The 18,501-nt window shown below is 38.6% G+C and overlaps 1 protein-coding gene across 50 annotated transcripts in view; it reads left to right on the forward strand.

Moving 5' to 3' along the window:
* Ank2 (ankyrin 2) overlaps window positions 1-18,501 on the forward strand; it is a 520,770-nt gene that overhangs the window by 355,533 nt on the left and 146,736 nt on the right. For all 50 annotated transcript variants that reach the window (XM_041659227.1, XM_041659266.1, XM_041659221.1 and 47 more), the window contains 2 exons: window positions 14,020-14,118; window positions 16,274-16,372. In XM_041659227.1, coding sequence (XP_041515161.1) covers window positions 14,020-14,118; window positions 16,274-16,372 — 198 coding nt within the window. The remainder of the gene's footprint in view (window positions 1-14,019; window positions 14,119-16,273; window positions 16,373-18,501) is intronic.

Below are 18,501 nucleotides of genomic sequence, written 5' to 3' on the forward strand. Positions count from 1 at the left end.
ACTAAATTTCAAATAAAATGTAAAACTGAAAATAATTTCTAAATTCATATGTGGATGGAAGCGGCAGTTATTTAAGCCAAATTATCCTATTTCTAATTAGGTGACATTCACATGCTATGGTATAGGGACCAAGAGAAGAAAGCATATTCCGTGTTTGTCTTCTAAGCTGGGGTTTCCAGGAAGCATTGTGACATACAGTGTAAGAGCCGGGACTCTCTGTCCCTGTTGCATTTCTCAATAAAAGACAATTTGGGCTGTACCAGCTTTCTAAAAATATCACATGTGTTGGCACGCTAAGGGTCCTTAAACTGAAATTAGGATCAGATTTTTAAAAAAACTTCATGTTAAGGCAATATTGATGTTTCGAGCATGACAAGCATTCAGCAATAAGCTAATACATTCAATAATAGCATTAGCAAGTGGGACTCTGACTAGTTTTGGAAGTCAAGTTAAAAAGGTGGGTACTGACCTTGGGCAAATTCCCTCCTCATGTCTGAATTTGCTTATCCTTACTGATCATAACCACCTGAAGTCAGGGTTGTAGATAACTTGAGGGAATGCTTGAGAAGTTCCTAGTGAAATAAACACTCCATGGATATTATTGAACATGACAGCCCACAATAGATTAGGGCAGTCATCTCATATTGATTACTGTTGGCAGAAGCAGTACTATTTTCATAGGTAGTACAGAATCTTAAGTGCATGTCCATGGTCTGTGACATCAGGGAGGAAAGATTATACTTAAGTGTAATTTGGTAAAAGTTACTACTTATCTGGGTTGTGTTAAACTAAGATGTTTTTCTGCAACTAAAATGTTTCTCATAGATGCCATTTGGATTCATCTGGTGTAGCCCTGTCTTTAAAAATGCCAAGAACAGTATTACTAATTTGGGTCTTAATAAGGGCAATAAAAATGAATAAGAAATAATTGAATTCATGGAATTTAGAGCAATAGAATATGTTACAGTTTTATAAATAGTTAAATTAGACATAAATATATTTGTAAAACTTAGCTAAATATCAATATGATTGTCATAGTTTGCTTTCTCTTGCTGTGATAAAACACCAAGACCAAAAAATAGCATGTGGATAAAAGGGTTTATTTGGCTTACACATCTGGATCACTACATCATGAAGGGAAGCCAGGGCAGGAACTCAAGGCAGGAATAACCTGGAGGTAGGAAGTAAAGCAGAGGCCATGAAAGAAGACTCCTTGACATGTTCCACATGGCTCATTCCATTTGCCTTCTTAGAAAACAGATGCCCTCTGCCCAAAGATGGGACACTCACAGTGGCTCGGGCCTCACACATCAATCATTAAGGAAATGCCCCTACAGGCTTGCCTACAGATCAATATGATGGGGACATTTTCTCAGTTGAGATTTCCTCTTCCTAGATGACCCTAGCTTGTATCAAGTTGACAAAACCCAACCAGTGTTTATTGCTGATACCTCATTTAATAGAAGCAAAAGCTTCCTGCCTTATATTAGATGATTTCAATTCAAATTCAAACTAAATATGGTTTTTCTAATCTCTTGAATTTCAGCATTGATGTTTATTCAGTGGTAAGTAATTCTAGGAGACATTCATTAGGTACTCATCCCCAGCACTAAAAGATTTTGACTGTATTTGTACCTCTGGGTACTGAGAAAGAGGTTTGAAATGTGATGACTCTTCCATTTTGGAAATGCAGGGGTGACCTTATTAAAATTACTTCTGTGGCTGTGCTCTTAAGTACTGTCTGCATGGTTTAGATTGGAACAGAATAGTCTATATTCCGGGAATTCTCTTGAGTCCTCTCTTCCTGTGACCAAAGGACATGGATTGTAATGCTTGATTTCCCGGCAGCCACCCGTCTCCTTAACTTGCTTCAGCTATCCTAACCACAGAATTCTTGTATTCCAATCTGATGTCGGGCACAGCACTTGTTCATCTGTTTATTCAAACAAATTTTTGGTGCTGAGGATGCAGTAGTCAGAAGGAAGAAAGACCTCTGCTGTCTTGTAGTTTACAATCCGAACCCTCAAATGAGAAAGACAAGAGCAAGGAAGTTAGCAAGATATATAGTGTTGTAGTTTGAATGAGAATAGGTTCCATAAGCTCAAATATTTGACTACCCAGTCCCAAGTTGGTAGAACTGTTTGGAAAAGACTAGGAGGTGTGGCCTTATTGGAGGAAGTATGCCACCAGGGCAGGGTTTGCAATATCAAGAATTGCTTCATTCCCAGTGTGTTGTCTCTCTGCTGCCTCTTTATGGATGGTGAAGTGATCTCTCAGCTGTTCCTGGCCACATGCCTTTACTCTATCATCACTAAAACCCACAGAAACCATAGGCTCAAGTAAATGATTTCTCTTACAATTTGCCTTGGCATGGTGTTTTTTTTTTCATAACAATAGAATAGTAACTAATATACAGGGAAAGAGGAAAAGCAGTAGATCGCTGGGTGTGCTGGGGCGTATCTTTAATCTCAGCACTCAGGAGACAGAGGCACATGGATATCTGTGAACTGAGCCAACTAGAAATAAATAATAAAATCCATATTGAAAAAAAGGGAAAATGACAGAAAAACAAAAACAGTAAAAGACATGGACAAGGAACGTACAGTAGGAGAGGAGAGAATGGGTGGAGAGCAGTGTGTCATGGCTGACAAGATGGTCCAATGAATACTCAGCAGAGCCGAACGTGAAGCCATGCATTATTCACAAGGAGCGTATTTTACAATCCTTGAGGAGAGAGCCCATAGAATATGGTGATGTGTCCTGTGATCAGAGGGGAGGTCAGCCAGCCTGCCTGAAATAAAATGAGGAAGAAGAACAGCAGGAGGTTGAGGAGAGCAGAAGGCTACAGCCGTGAATGTTTGTAGGTTAGTTTAAGAAATAACCTTGGCTTTGATTCTAAATAAGAAAAGAGTCTAGAGAAATTTTAGGAAAGAAGTGGTAGGGACTGACTTATCTGCAGTCTGGTAGTAGCACCCAGACAGACGGAAGCAAGGACAGCCTAGGGAAAGGTCTTAAGTTGCTTTAGATGAGCAATGAGTTGTTTTACATTAGGGCAATATAGAGAAGTGGTGAGCCTTATTTGTATGGGGAAGCCAGGTGTGGCCTGGTCATAGAGACAGCACAGAGGTCACTAATCTGCTAAGCACATCTATTCCCAACCTTCTGGGCAGAAAACAGATCAAACATCTCTTTTTTTATTTGAAGAGACCATGCCGCATGTTTAACATTCCTGGTTTCCCTAGTGCCCATCTGTAAGCACAAGGACCTTGTGCCCTCCATTTGGATGGATTTGATACAGGATAAGGGCAGAAGAGGGGGTGAAGAATGAAGTTTGGGGTTGCCGTGGGAAAAGGGAGGGGTGATTTTTCATGAACTATTGACGGAGAAGTCTGTGAGATGAGCAGGCTTGAAGGAATAGTTGGCCAATTTTGCACATTTTAAGTTTGTCTATGTGGTACCTAAGATTAGGCAATTGGACATATTGAGTCTGAAGTTCGGAAAAGAAGCTTTGGCCAAAGATAGAAGCTTTACTTCAGGCAATGTCTAGACAATTCTCAAAACATCATACTGGATGAGATTACCAAGAGAAGTATTTATGAGTGTCTACGGATAATAAGGGTGTTTAACACCTGAACCTCAGGTCACTCAGCGGGTGAGAATGGGCAAGAGTGCTCAAAGATGAAGGAGGGAAACCTGAAGACATTTGTGTCTTGAAAACTACACAAAAAAGCTATTTTCAGGTCTATGAAATGGTCAGCTTCATAGAATGTTGTTGAGAAAATAAGCTCAGGAACTGAATAATATCTGAAGCATTGTAGTAGTAAGCGATGATCTCATAGCATAATTTCAGTGGCGGGTGGAGTGAGTCAGATGGAGTTCATTCACTGGACAATGGTCTGGCCAACTATTCCTTCAGGTCTTTTCTGTAAAGCACAGAAGAGACAAGGGAGAGTCTGGAAAGGAAAACAGGGTCATGAGAGACATTTCTGTTTATGTAAAAGAAGTGATGGCATGTTTGTTTCATTGACGGAAAAGATCATCAGGGAAAGAAAAGCCATTGGTGATTTAAGGAAGAGACAGCTGGAAACTAAAGAGAGATGGGAGAAGGACCAAGTGCTCTTTGATTGATGAGGGCTGGCACACAATGGAGATTTGTCCTTTCCTGGGGCTGTAGCTAGTTAAGGCGGCAAAGGGCATGTGGGTAAAGCAGGAAGTAGAATGGCTATGGGGCTGGAAAGGTGGGTGTGGGGTAGGAGCTTTAAGCTGCCTTGTTGGTCTTTCAGTGAAATGAGCTGAAGTTGTTATCTGAATTATAGGAAAAACGTGATGGGGGTTGTGGAGAAAGGTGTGAAATGATTGATCCAGGAAAGGAGGAGAGAATTCCCAAGGGTAACTGTGATGTGCGTGATTGACAAAGAATGCTAAGGACCTGTTTGAGGCTCATGAGCATGTACTTTTAGTGAGTCTAGGTGACATGTATGTGTGTTCTTCTGAAGTCAAGTTCAGGCAGAAGATGGCATTGCTTGTGATTGGGAATGTGTTTTAAGTAAACATGTATGGGAAAGCTACAGACATGCAAGTGAACTTAGGATACATGGAAGGAAATGCATGGCATCATTACAAAGAGCATGCACAGATTGGTCCTGAGCAGAGACAAGAGAACACTGTGGTAAACAAATGAATGAATTCTGGACATCAGAGCTGGGAGGATTGATGAGTGAAGATCAAAGGATTCGATGGTAAAACAGATCTTGAAGGACAATTCAACAGTGAATGAATAAAATTAATGCATAAAATGGAAGACAGTTTCATTCTGAATGTCTATTCTAATTGTGGAAAAGCTCTTTGAGTTGTATAACCAGTTGGGACTGGTTAGATTTGGTGAATGATGTCTTTAGGTATTTGCATGTTTTTCAAATACTGAAGTTAATAATTTTTTTTTAAAAAAAAGTAGAGAAGGATGCTGTCATTGATTAGCACCTGACCTTTGAACCATAGTACTTGATTACTGTAAGAAACCTAAGAAATCCAGCCACCCCAGCTCCATTCTTTTATTTTTACTTTTAAATGAATACCAGCTAAGTTTAGTATTCATTTGATACCACAGAATCCTGTAATCCATTTTAATTTTCCTTTTTATCACACTGACACATTTGAGTGGTGTAATTGTAAAAGCTTAAGAAATAATTTTCAGAGTCTGAGCTACTTCTCAGTAATTAGCATTGCAAATAGGGATGAGGAGAAACTGAGTTCTCAAGAGTGAAATAGGATTACACCAAGGAGGGACAGGCTGAATTTGGTCCCTCACCACAGTCACCAGTTAGTTCCTATCATCTAGGTTTAATTCCAAGATTAGCTGAATTAATACAATTGTGTGCTTAGCATAGGGTTTGAATCATAAGAAAAAGCTAGAGTAAGCTTTGGCTATTATTCAAATAGTGTGTCCCCTGTAAGTTCAATATTTAAACCTCTTTAAAATATGGCAGTTATAAGTAGATAAAGTAGTTTTCCTTTGAGATTCATGTGACTATTTCATTTGAACACTTATTAAGCTATTAACTAAAGACTCTATCTATAATTAATTTCTTGTAAAACATGATTTAACCACAGAGTAAGGCTATGAGAAACTAGGAAGGAAATGAAGTGCATTCAGATTCCCAGGGTCAGACATCAGCATCTGAATTACCCAGTAGGTCACTACTGCTGGGGCTGAGCTTCTCTTATATACTTGCTTCCCGAGTTCCATTGGAATTCAGAAACTTTTAAAAAATAAACCTTTGTATAAATGAATACTTTTATTGGTAAACATAATTGGAAATAAAAAATGCCCAGCTCAACTCATCGTAATGGAAACTAGCATTGTAGCTCTAAACGAACTTGTTTAGTATAGACAAAGTACCATGCCCATAGTTGGAGGATGTAAGAACCAAGTTTCTCCATTATTCTTCTGTAGCTGGGTTTGAGGCCATCCTGTTCTACAGAACGAGTTCCAGGATAGCCAGGGCTACAAAGAAAAAACCTGTCTCAAACAACAGCAACAACGACGACGACAGAGTGACCATTTCTTCTGAACTTTTTCTTGAACTCATACATTTTAACAGTTTTCCACCAATTATATACATTTTACTGTAATTAAAGAAATTATACAAGTTAGTTAGGTTTTTCTGATATGTAAAAGCCAGAGTAGAAGGCTTGTCGGATTAACAAAGTAGATTATCTGGAGAAATGGAAATGAAATTATTAATAAGTCTATGTGGTAGTTAGTTGATTTTTATTACTTAAGCACCACACTTACAGGTTACATAGTTTTCTAGCCTAGAAAACTATGCTAGATTGTCTTCTTGTTTAGAACACCCACCAACAGTAAAACAGTAGGTAACACGATGCTTGCTATTGGGTTTTCACTATGTCCCATTCACTGTTTCTCTTTCTGACTTCATGAGCTATTTGTCCATTTCTTGCTTTTCTTTGTTTGCATGAAACTACTGGATAAAACCTCAAGAGGAATAAATAGTAATAAAAAAATTTTAGAGCCTCTGAGTGTTAGTTACATTTCTAACACACACACAGAAAAACAATAGACTGGGCCATTTTGAAATGACCAACATCTCCATGAAGATAGAATATAGATATAATTACACTGTAATGATATTGCTTTTTAGAGAAATAGAGACGCCTTAACGAAACCATGTGCGCATGGCTTTTACAGAGAAGCAGAATGTTCTTATTGTTTAACCACTTGCTGTTGGTATATTTAGGCATGATGTATAGAAATAGCATTATTTTAAAAATGCATTATCAAAAATGACAGCTCTCTCGATGATCAAAGGGCTGCAGAACCCAATGACTTGAAGTAAGACCTCGGTGAATATGTGTTGATTGTTTAAAAAAGCCAAGTTCATTTTACTTCATCAGCATCGATGTACATGAAACCATTATCAATGATTTATTCTGACAATGCTGCTTCATTGTGCCTGTTCAATTCAATATGATTGACAGATGCTCGAAATGTTGCTAGAAATAAATCTATACTTGCTGCAGTATAACCAACAGGTAAACAAGTAATGAGTGAAGTGAACCTACACCTCGAGGTGATGTGTTCCAGTCATGTTACAAATCTTCTGTTGCAAGTGTTTATCCAGCACGAGTCTCATCCATACCACTACCGCATCCACACAACTGATCAGACTCCATGCCAGTGTCTGTTTCTTTATGTTTAAACTCGCAGTTCTCCTCACAGATATTAAGACTATCCTGTATCCCTGACTCCAGCATCCTAAGACTTAGTCTCTTGCCTGGTGGACTGGGTCATATGGACTATTAAGAATGGACTATTATTGTCCTTGTTAGGATTTAATGCTACATTATCTCTTAACATATCACTCAATCATTATTATATAAGTATTCTTGTATAATAAACTATATAGCATCCAAAGAGATGGCTCAGTGGTTACGAACACTTGCTGCTGTTTTAGAGGACAAATGTTCAGTTCCTAGTGTCTGTGTCAGGCAGTTCACAACTGCCTGTTACTCCAGTTCCAGAATCGAATGCTCTCTTCTGGCCTCTGGGGTCACCCACACACATGGTGCACATATAGTCAGACACACAACCAAAGACATAAATTTTTTAAAAAATCTTTAAAATAAAGTATGTAAAGTAAATATTTCTTGAACATAAGTGTTGATATTGTATAAGTCATTTTTATATTCATTTACCAAAATTAATTACTCTGAGCCTTAGATTATTCATGAAATACCATTTTGTAGATTTCTCTGTTTACATGGCTTGTACAAGAGAAGGTATTTCAGTTTGTGTGTGGAAAACTTATTCAGTGCTAGTTGCCCTAGTTAACTCATTAAGGGTAACCTTAGAAGGCACCAAAATGCGTTGATGTCACATAAAGATTGGAAATAAAGCAGCTCTCGTTGGGATTAGTTTAAACTAGAGCAAACCCGAATTGGAATTCTCTGGTCTCCCCTTTGCCTTCTGCAGTCTGTAGTTGGGGTTGCTAGTGTATCTGCCATCTCTCTGCTTTTTGTCTGACCTGTCTGTTCCTGTTGCCTGATTTATAAGTCAGAAATCTGCCATTCCCACCCCTAACCAAAGGCATTCATTGACGCTGTAAGAAAGGGAAGAGGGGCTCTATAGAAGTCTTTAACAGAGTTTTACTAGGGAAACAGTCATCTTATGGCCCCCGCTGACCCTGAATATCACTCATCACGGAGAACAAAAGTTTCTAAGCCGCAGTCACATTTAGGGTAGATATTTGTTTTGAGATTATGGAAGAGTACACGATTGAACATTTTAAAGCTGTGCTGGGGTTACGAAAGCTGTTTGCACAGAAAATTCAAGGCATAGTAATGTTGCTTACATTGTTCTCTGAAAGGCAGGTTAAACTTAAGCAGGCTGACTATAGCAGGCTAAGTACATAGTCATGATTGATCTCAAAACTTGTTATTAATTTGACGGCAATGTTCAGCAAAAGTTTAGTCTTTTGGAGGTCAAGAAATATTTTCACAACCATGTATCACTGCAGAAAATATTATGATCTTACCCTAAGGGAAGTGGGCTAAATTTTGACCTCCCTTGCCATCCGCCCAGCCATCCCTTTCCTTTCGATTTTTCTGGCTAAGTTGCACGACCGTGCCTGGTGCAGACTGCTTCAGCTGTGGGCACGAAGGGGCTAGTGTTTGTCCAGCAGCATGTGGACCAACAGGCAGCTCAAGGACCCAAACGCCTGCATCCTTCCCTTTCCAAAACAATGGACATGAAGCATGGAACTGGTGGTCTTCTACTTTTATGTTTGCCATGCTATTGTTGAAAAGAGGGTCTCTGGGGTTAAATGTTTCCATTGTCATTGCTTATAGATGTTCCAGCAGATGTTTCAGGCAGAGGACTGAGAGGGCCAGGTTGCCCAAAGCCAGAGTGCTGGTATGTAGGAACATAGGGACAGATTGCAATTTTGCTTTAACCCAGCAACATCTTCCTACTTCTGAAATATAAAAAAAGAGGAAATAAAATAAGAAAAGATAGTAAAAGAATAAAAGCTTAATAGTTGCACACAAATAAAAAACACTGTTCTTTTAAACAGAGAAAGACGTCCTGTCCTTTCCTATGAACTCAGCAGCAGCTGGCACTTCAATCATTATTTGGAAATTCTTTTTACTGCGTATTCATCTATTTTCTTTCAGATTTGCTGTAGTACATTAAATGGTATTTCCCCAGCACACACACACACACACACACACACACACACACACGTACTAATTATATTAACTCGTTAATATTTTCAAGTTTAAGTAGCGCTAGATTTATTTTAATTCTTTATATTAAAATTTTAAGGATTTTTTAAGCCAGAGTTTGTAAGCATTTAGATTCATTGCTGTCTTTTTTAAAAGGAGTCATCGTATTGATAAAGTATAATTACTCAGCTTATCATCCCTAGGGAGCAGGGCACATAACAAAATCAGTGTGAAAGCACAGCACATTGCTGGGCTGAGGTGAAAAAGGGCCACAAAAGTCATCAATAAATTATTGACATGTTTATAGCATGTATATATGCATGCTCACAGGTATTGCGATTATGATATCATTAAAAATGAAACTCAAAAAACAGATAAGAAGTAGGAAGAGACAGAATATGGGTTCCTTAATTCAGACTGTATTCCATTTTCTAATAACTAGCAAAAAAGACAAATAATTAAATTATGCTTCTCTTTCGAAATTAAAGGACAGAATAAAGAAGCAGAGGGCCTTCTGTTCTCATTTTGGAGCACAGAAGTAGTTAACCGAGAGAATGAAATGTGCACACAAAGCCATGAATGTTGCTCAGATGAACGTCCTTATCCACCTTATGTAAAAACCAAATGTGAAGTGCATGATATCCCATAATGCGATGAAGCCCTTTCTGCAGGGAATAGAGATAACATGTTCCAGACACAGAGCTTTCTGATGGCCTCACTTTGTGTCTATACTGATATCTGGGGAATGAATCTTTAATGTCTCAGATAAATAAATTGTCCCAGAAAATTCTTTGTTTCAAGCCAAACTCAATAAACTTATGTTGAATGTTCTAATGAATGCAGAAACTGAATGTTTTGATGTGGAAAGAAGAATTAGTCCTCAAACATGTGCATGAACCCCTGTTGGGAAAGTTCTAGGGCTTGCCTTGTGTTTCTTTCCAAACATGAAGGCTGTCCAGTCACTTTGTTGCTCTCCTTTCTGGTCCCTGAGCAATGTGAAGCATATTTAGCAAAAGTGAAAAGTCCTGCAAAATGTGGCCAGTGTTGCCAGGTGTCTGTGCTGCACTGCGGTGGAATGAAGGCTCCTGCAGGACATCTGGTCCTCAGGAGGATGATCTACAGGACGTACAGCAACATTAGTAGCAGTGGATGTATTCACAATAAATTAACGGAGTTGTACGATTAAGTGGAATCCATCACTGTGCACTCTGATAACGTCAATGCTACCTCATGTTCATAAGATAAAATAGATAAATACTAGGTAGCTATTTCTTGTGCTGTCTCTGTGTATGTATATGTATGTATGTATGTATGTGTGTATGTATGTATGTATGTATCGTGTGTGTGTGTGTGTGTGTGTGCACAAATGTGCCACAGCAAACCTGAGGTTATCAGAGAACAGTTTTCAGGACTGTCTTCTACCGCATGGAACCCAGTGATTAAACTCAGGTTGTCAGGCTTGGTAGCAAGCATCTTAACTCACTGTGCCATGTGCATGTGCTAAGTTGCTATTTGTGACAACATGTATTGAACAAAAGCTGTTTCTGATTAATTCTATTTTTAGTTACAAGTTCCAATGCCAAGAGATCAGTGTGAGGGCTTTTAGCATCTACTTGCTATGGTTAAAAAATTTAAGAGCTGTGGTGAGAAATCCTCCTTCATTTTGTCTCAGTTGGTAATGTCATTTTAAAAATTGTGGAGGAAGGAGAAGCTGCAGTTTGGATGTTTAGCATAAGAGATGATTAACTACAAATTTCAAAAGAAAAAAGGTTTACCATTGTTTTAACTTATAATAAATGTAGGCATTAGTTTTTTTTAAAGAAAATTTAAAAAATTTTTAAGTTGGGGCTGGAGTGATGGCTCAGAGGTTAACAGCACTGCCTGCTCTTCCAGAGGTCCTGAGTTCAATTCCCAGCAACCACATGGTGGCTCACAGCCATCTATAATGAGATCTGGCGCCCTCTTCTGGCATGTCGGCAGACATGGAAACTAACACTGTATACATAATAAATAAATAATAAATTAAAAAAAATTAAGTTATGAAAAGGAAAATCCTAGTTCTGTACATTGATTACCAAAAAGATCTTGTGTGTGTGTGTGTGTGTGTGTGTGTGTGTGTTGTATACACATGTGCATGGAGGTCTCAGTTCTACATCAGGTTTCTTCCTTAATTGATGTCACCTTACTTTTTGAGACCTGTTCTATCATGGAACCTCATTGATTTCACTAGACTAACTGGCCTAATGAACTCCAGAGAAGCCTCCTTTTCCCACCCCTTCTCTGCTAGCAGAGGGATTTCAGGTACACTCAGCTTCTTGCACAGATGCTAAGGACAAATCCTTAATGAATGATGTCATACTTACATGACCATCTCTCTAGTCTGAAGATCCTCTATTTAAACCAAAAGAGACAGAATTTCAGGAGAGCAAACAAAAGGAAGTGATACTTCATTTCTCTGTCCTCAGAAAGGAAGTTCACAGTGTAGATCATCACAGAAAGTTGCATTGAAAGAACTGTGAGTCAACACACCAATGGGCCTCGAAAAAGAGGCTTACTGAATTGTGTGACCTCATGCTTTAGAGAGGAGATGTCTTTGGCAAAGCAAGTCTTGGTTTCATTAGTGGACCTAAAGTATCTGAAAAAAAAAATATCTTCAAACCCCAAATATCTATTCCTATTTAGATGAAACCCTGGCATAGAAAATCTTGTCACTATGATGGCTATTATCTTTTTATTTCAAATAGATCAGTTTTTATTATTTACAAAGAAAATAATCCTTACCAAAACAATCCTGTCCAATTCAAGGTCACGAAGCATTTCCCCCCACTTTTTCTAATTGGTTTATTGTTTCTGGTCTTACATTTAAGTCTTCAATTCCGTTTGTGTTGTTTTCTAACTGGTGAGATATATGGGACTTGCTTCACTCATTTATGTATTGTTGAATCTTTTTGTTCGATTTCTTGAAAAGGCTCATTTTCCCAAATGTGTGTTCTTGATTCACTAGTCCAAAATCAGCTGACTGAAGTGTGATTCATTCCTGGGCTCTCTATTCAGTCCTGTTAATGCATGTGTCTTTCTATGTCCATATCATGCTGTTTGGGTTGCTTGAACCCTGTTATATATTTTGAGGTCAGTTTTGGCTCTACTGGGCCTTTTATGATTTCTTGAATTTTAGGAGATTTGAATAAATGTGGATTTATTTGTGAAGAATGCCACTGGAGCTTTAACATACACCATATTGAATTTATAGGGCAATTCAGGTAACTTTTTTCAGTGCTGTAGTACAGAGTTAGGTTTTAGAGATTTAGGTAGGTGAAAACTGGATTTAACAGGTTTACCAGAGATCCTAGGATATATTTTTTTTTTTTAAGAAAAGAAAAGGTGCTTGGGCTTGAGAGATGGCTCAGTGGTTAAGAGCATTGCCTGCTCTTCCAAAGGTCCTGAGTTCAATTCCCAGCAACCACATGGTGGCTCACAACCATCTGTAATGAGGTCTGGTGCTTTCTTCTGGCCTGCAGACACACACACACACACACACACACACACACACACACACACACACAGAATATTGTATACATAGTAAATAAACAAATATTAAAAAAAGTAAAGGTGCTTAGGTTCTAAAGTTATTTTAAGTATAATACTATCATTGCAGAGTTCTGTAACTTTACACATGGTCTTTTGCTTTTGGCTTTTACCCACTTTGTAAAAGGGATTTTCTATCATTTTTTTCAAAAAACCTTATCTTTAATTGGACAGAGTTTTGACTTTAGCCAAAACAGTAAATAATACAGAATCATTCTATTTATTTTCTCATTAGAAAAACACTTCAATGCTTTGTGTGTATATGTATGTGTGTGTATGCGTGTGTGTGTGAGAGAGAGAGCACACACTTATGTGTGTGTGCATGGCATATGTGCACATCTGTGTGTCCTGTGATTGCTTATGTATCTCCAGAAGCCAAAGAAGGAAATCTGGTGTTTGCTGTACTACTCTCTGCCTTATTCCTTTGAGATAGTTTCTCAATGAACCTGGTGCTAGCTCCTCACCAGCTAGCTTAGGGATCCCCTTGTCCTGTCCCCTAGGAATACTTGGGTTCCAGATGGTATGTAGTAAGTAATAACTAGCTTTTGAAATATTAATATTTAAGTTATAATTTTTAACATGTGGGTGTTTTACCTGCATGCATGTCTACACACTACATGTGTTTCTGTACATTGCATGTATCCCTGGTACCCACAGAGGCCAGCAGAGGACATGGAAAACCCTAGATTTGGAGATACAGACAGCTGTGAGCCACTATGTAGGTGCTAGAGACCAAACTGGGCCCTTTGGAAGAGCAGTCTAACTCTTACCCACTGAATCATATTCTTGGCCCCGATACCCTGCTTATGATGTGTGCACTGGAGGGAAAGGGATCTGAACTTAGAGTCTCACTCTTTCCCAGCAAGTGCCCTTGCTACAGAGGCCTCTCTCCAGCCCCACGTTTTTACACTTCTTAATTAGAGAAGTAAAAGCTTGTTGAAATGAAGTTCTCTGGACCTTGTTCCCAACGTGCATTACCACTGCACCTCTGTCTCTGGAAATTCATCTCTCTGAATGGGAATAGACTCCAGTTAACACACAAAGTAAGTAAATAAATAAAACAAAACAGAAAGAAAAGGGAAGTAGAGATAGATATGAGTGTGTGTCTGTTCTGGATCGTGTTCGAGTATGATTGCCACACTGTCTCCTTTTCATTTTTCTGCTTCTAAGCCTGCCTTGTTCTTCTCTCAGAATGGACTCAATGCTCTCCATCTGGCAGCCAAGGAAGGCCACGTGGGCCTCGTGCAGGAGCTGCTGGGAAGAGGGTCCTCCGTGGATTCTGCCACTAAGGTACCGCTCCTACCCGTACAATTGTTTTGTAACAATGAGGAAGAGGCTTTTTTGTTTGTTTTTAATTTATAGTAATTTGTACAGTATTTGAAGAGGAAGAGGTCTAAAGCCTTTTCCAGTATTCACAAGATTTCTGGGGATTATTGAAAGCTCAGGAATATAACTGAAACCTTTTCATTACCCAGCAGCATTTGGATCATTTCGTTTGAGGATTTGGATGTGAGACTCAAGAAGTCTGGAAGCCTAGATCCAGTTCCTAATGTACTATCTTTCTTTCTTTGTTTCACAAAGAGGCCTAGATCAACACGATCCTCTGTAGACACTTGCACCTGTGTTCCTAAAGTCAATTCATTAGAAACAAACAAACAAACAGTTCACCTGATATGGCTGTCTTCTCAATTGAAATGAGCAGGTCATTTTCATGCTTTGGTTAAACTGATTTGTCTGTTCTTGTATTCATTCTGTTTGATATGAGTATATCAATTCTGTGAGAGAACTTTTGGGTCTTTGGGGTCATGGACTCAATTACTAGGATTATTAAAATATTGATTTTAATATAGGTCAAGGTATTTGTCTCCCTTGAATTGTCCATATTAACCTAACATATTCATTAAACCCATCACTATTTTTCTTTCTTAAATCTACTGGCATTTTAATATTATGGATTATTCTCTTCTTAGCCCCCTCCACTACCTTCTTCTTTTCTTTTTTCTTTAATGTTCTCATTTTTTTTTGTTTGTTTGTTTATTTGTTTGATTTGTTTTTGTTCTTTTTTCTTCACTTTTGCCAGTGGGGCAGGGCGGGGCTGAGTGCTTGGGTTCAAACCCAGGGTCTTGCACATTCTAAGAAGCTGCATTACCACCAATCTGCAGCTCTTGCCTTTTTAAGATAAAGATTCCAACTGCGGATCCCAGGTGCTCTGGGACTCTGGGTGTCCCTGCCTCCTCCTCGGTAGTGCAGAGATTTCAGTTGTGTTCAACCACACCCAGTTTTAGTTTACTTTTTTACTGATGTGTGTTTGTTTTTCGAGACAGGGTTTCTCTGCAGCTTTTGGAGCCTGGCCTGGAACTAGGTCTTGTAGACCAGGCTGGCCTCTAACTCAGGAAGATCCACCTGCCTCTGCCTCCAGAGTGCTGAGATTAAAGATGTGCACCAACACGCCCAGCTCAGATTTACTTTTAATCCTATAATGGAGCTGTAGAATTTTCTGGAGAAGAAGAGATTTTTAAAAGAAGGAAATGGAGTCTCTTGTGAATGGATCGTGGCTCTCAGTGATCTAGCAGCAGAAGGGAAAGAAAATTGAACTTTATGGTTGAAAAATCTGTGTTTCTGTTTTAATTTTCCTATTTTCATTCTTTCTCTTAACCACGTTTTCATTTTTTTTTATGGGTGTTGACTCGTTTCATAAATTTTGATGTGGCAAGTGGTAGAAATCATAAGCAATTCTATGGTTGATAAGGAATTTACTTTTGAATTTCTGAAATGATTTGAGCAAAAGCATGTGTCGTTGTAGGTCGGAACCTAACTCTGAGCAAAATTTCTTCACTCACCGAGAGCCCCAAAATGCCTTCTTGAAAGATTGGTTTTATAAATTGTGTGTGTGTGTGTGTGTGTGTGTGTGTACACATCTTGTGCAGGTGCCTGAGGAGACTATAACAGGACATCCAGTGTCCTGGAGCTGGAGTTCCAGGTGGCTGTAAGGCACCTAATGTGGGTGATGGGATCTGTGTGCATATGCTCTTAACTGCGGAGCTGTGTCCCCAGCCTTCCTACTTTTGTACAGTTAAATAAGCAATGTTCCAAGGAACATTTTTAAGTTGGGATTTTTTGTTAAATAATAGTACTGCTTTTTATTTTCTTTGTAAAATTCCTTGAATTCTACAGGAAATGTCACATGCACACATACCCACAAACCGTGGTTTGGTTAAAATTCAGCCCTCTGATGTTCCCAACACGGCACCAGTATTATGCTGGAAGATATTACAACCATCTTTTTGGGGTTAAAAAGTTCTTTACAAAGTGAGCTTGATAAAAGTGAATGCTTTGCCTCCACAAAATACCAGATTTTAATAACTGCTTGAAAGTGCTTGTACATTTTGGTTTCTACCCAATTTGGAAATCTGTAATGCTTTTCTATTCTGCTTTGTCAAAACAGAAGGGAAACACTGCTCTTCACATTGCCTCACTGGCCGGACAAGCGGAAGTTGTCAAAGTCCTTGTTAAAGAAGGAGCCAATATCAACGCACAGTCGCAGGTATTCGTTACATTTGCATTTTCTCTGCTGTGAAGAGGTTTTTAGTATGGTTTCGTGATACTGTGATACTGATTTAATGGATTTGCATTCTTTCAAATTCTTTTTTTTATCTTAACTGAAATATTCTATCAAATCATGTAATTCAATTTTTTATTTCCAAGTACTTGGCAAATGCTAGTCCATTGTTGTCTTATGTACTTCAAAAAGAAGAATTAGGGGGCTGGAGACCTGGCTCAGCAATTAAGAAGACTGACTGCTCTTCCAGAGGACCCAGGTTCAATTTCCAGCACCCATGTGGCAGCTCACAACTCTCTGTAACTAGAGTTCCAGGGGACCCGACACCCTTACACAGGCAAAACACCCATGCACATACAAATAAATAAACAAACAAATAAGGAAGCAAATGTGGCCTTTAAGAAGAGGAACTGGTGGCGGTGATGTACGTGAAATGTCATTCATGGAAGTTCTATGCTGCTCTGTGATTGGTGCTTTTTCCTATAAATTTGAAACTTTATCAAAAACTGAACATTCCAAACAGAGGTATCTACTACAGTACAGGACTCCCTATCCTTTTTTTTTTTTTATCTCATACCCAACTGTGGCTTTATTAAAATGCTGAGAGAAAATGGCAGATTCTAACCTTACAGCTTTATGATATATCTAATCATAAAAAGAAGTTCATCATTCTATTGAAATTAAGAAAAAAGAAGCAATATAAATCACACAATAGGCTTGATTTCTATATCTTTTGGTAGAAAGTGTGTATGCATGATATTTTGGCCATCACTTTACTCTTGGTGCCTATGATGTCTTTGTGCAGGACAAATTGCACTATGTAGCTTTTTAACAAAATCCTTTCCTTCCACATCTGGGAAGCCCTGGGGTTGATACCACACTAAGAAACAAAACAAACAAAAACATCTTTCTATTTCCTCAGGCTTTCTTTTTAGCATGCTAATCACACAGACTCTAGTACAGGCGATAAAGGCAGCTCATTTTGATCCATTTGCTGGAACACCCCTGCTGGCTTGCCTTTGTGTAGCAGGATCTGCTCCCTATGCTGTTTGTTTAATTCTCATCATATCTACAGACATATGACTGTGTAGATGACACACATTCCAGACCAGGAAATACTAAAAATAAATAATGGAATCAGCTTAGTTTTTTTCTTTCATTTTGATTACACTGATTAGTAAGTCTATTTATGACAGATGAAACATCCATTTTGACTGTGTAATGATATGAAGTTTTAATTAATCACTTCTAGTTTTGGTTGCAACTCAAACTTTCAGCTAAATTTGTAACAATGATTTATTAGTAATTGCAGCATACTTTAGTATAAACCTTTAATATTTTTTTTTTATTTTAAAGATTGGTAGCATTGTAAGAAACATTGGTATGTTCCATTCAGTACAGCAGTATCTTAGGCTTGGAAACACAGGCTGCTACTAAATATACTACTTCAATAACAACTTTTGGGTGTGAGCTAGAAGTGTCCCTTTAGTGACAGAGCAGTTGTCCTGCAGGCAGTTGGCTCTGGGCTTTTTCCCTAGCCCTGCAAAACAGATGTTTTCGCTTATAGCAAAATAGCATCCTTTTACTCAAGAGCGGGAGTTCTCAAACATTCACCTGAATTGTGGTCACCCACAGAGCTTGCTTGCTAAATTACGTTTCTGGGGTCTCTATAGTAGAAAGTTCTCAGATGATGTGGGTGCTGCCAGTCTGGGAGCCACTCTTGCTATAGAGGGCACTAGAGAAGGCCGGTGTGTCATGCATGTACCCCAGACTATGTCTCAATCAGTAGTAAACATAGAAAGCATAAAGCTGAAAGCTTTGAATGGGCACTGGGGCTTTCATTTAGAATGACAGGACGCTAACCTGCGATGCAGAGATTTCAGTCTACAAAAAGAACAGGGTTGTATTTTTCCAAATGATTCATTGAATTTAGCGATGTGATATGAGTTGACAAGTGGTGAATGTTGCAAAGTAAATGCTTGTTAGAAGCTGTGATATTAGTTATCACATAGTGCTCAATGTGCTTTGGTGACAGCTCAAGGATAATAAACTAAAACCATCTCACTGAAGCTTTTCCTTGTGGTCCTAATCATATCAGCTTATAGCAGGCCTTA

This window comes from Microtus oregoni, unplaced genomic scaffold (assembly GCF_018167655.1).
Source record: "Microtus oregoni isolate MIOR12 unplaced genomic scaffold, Mior012 000000F_ref0000247, whole genome shotgun sequence".
Classification (NCBI taxonomy): domain Eukaryota; kingdom Metazoa; phylum Chordata; class Mammalia; order Rodentia; family Cricetidae; genus Microtus; species Microtus oregoni.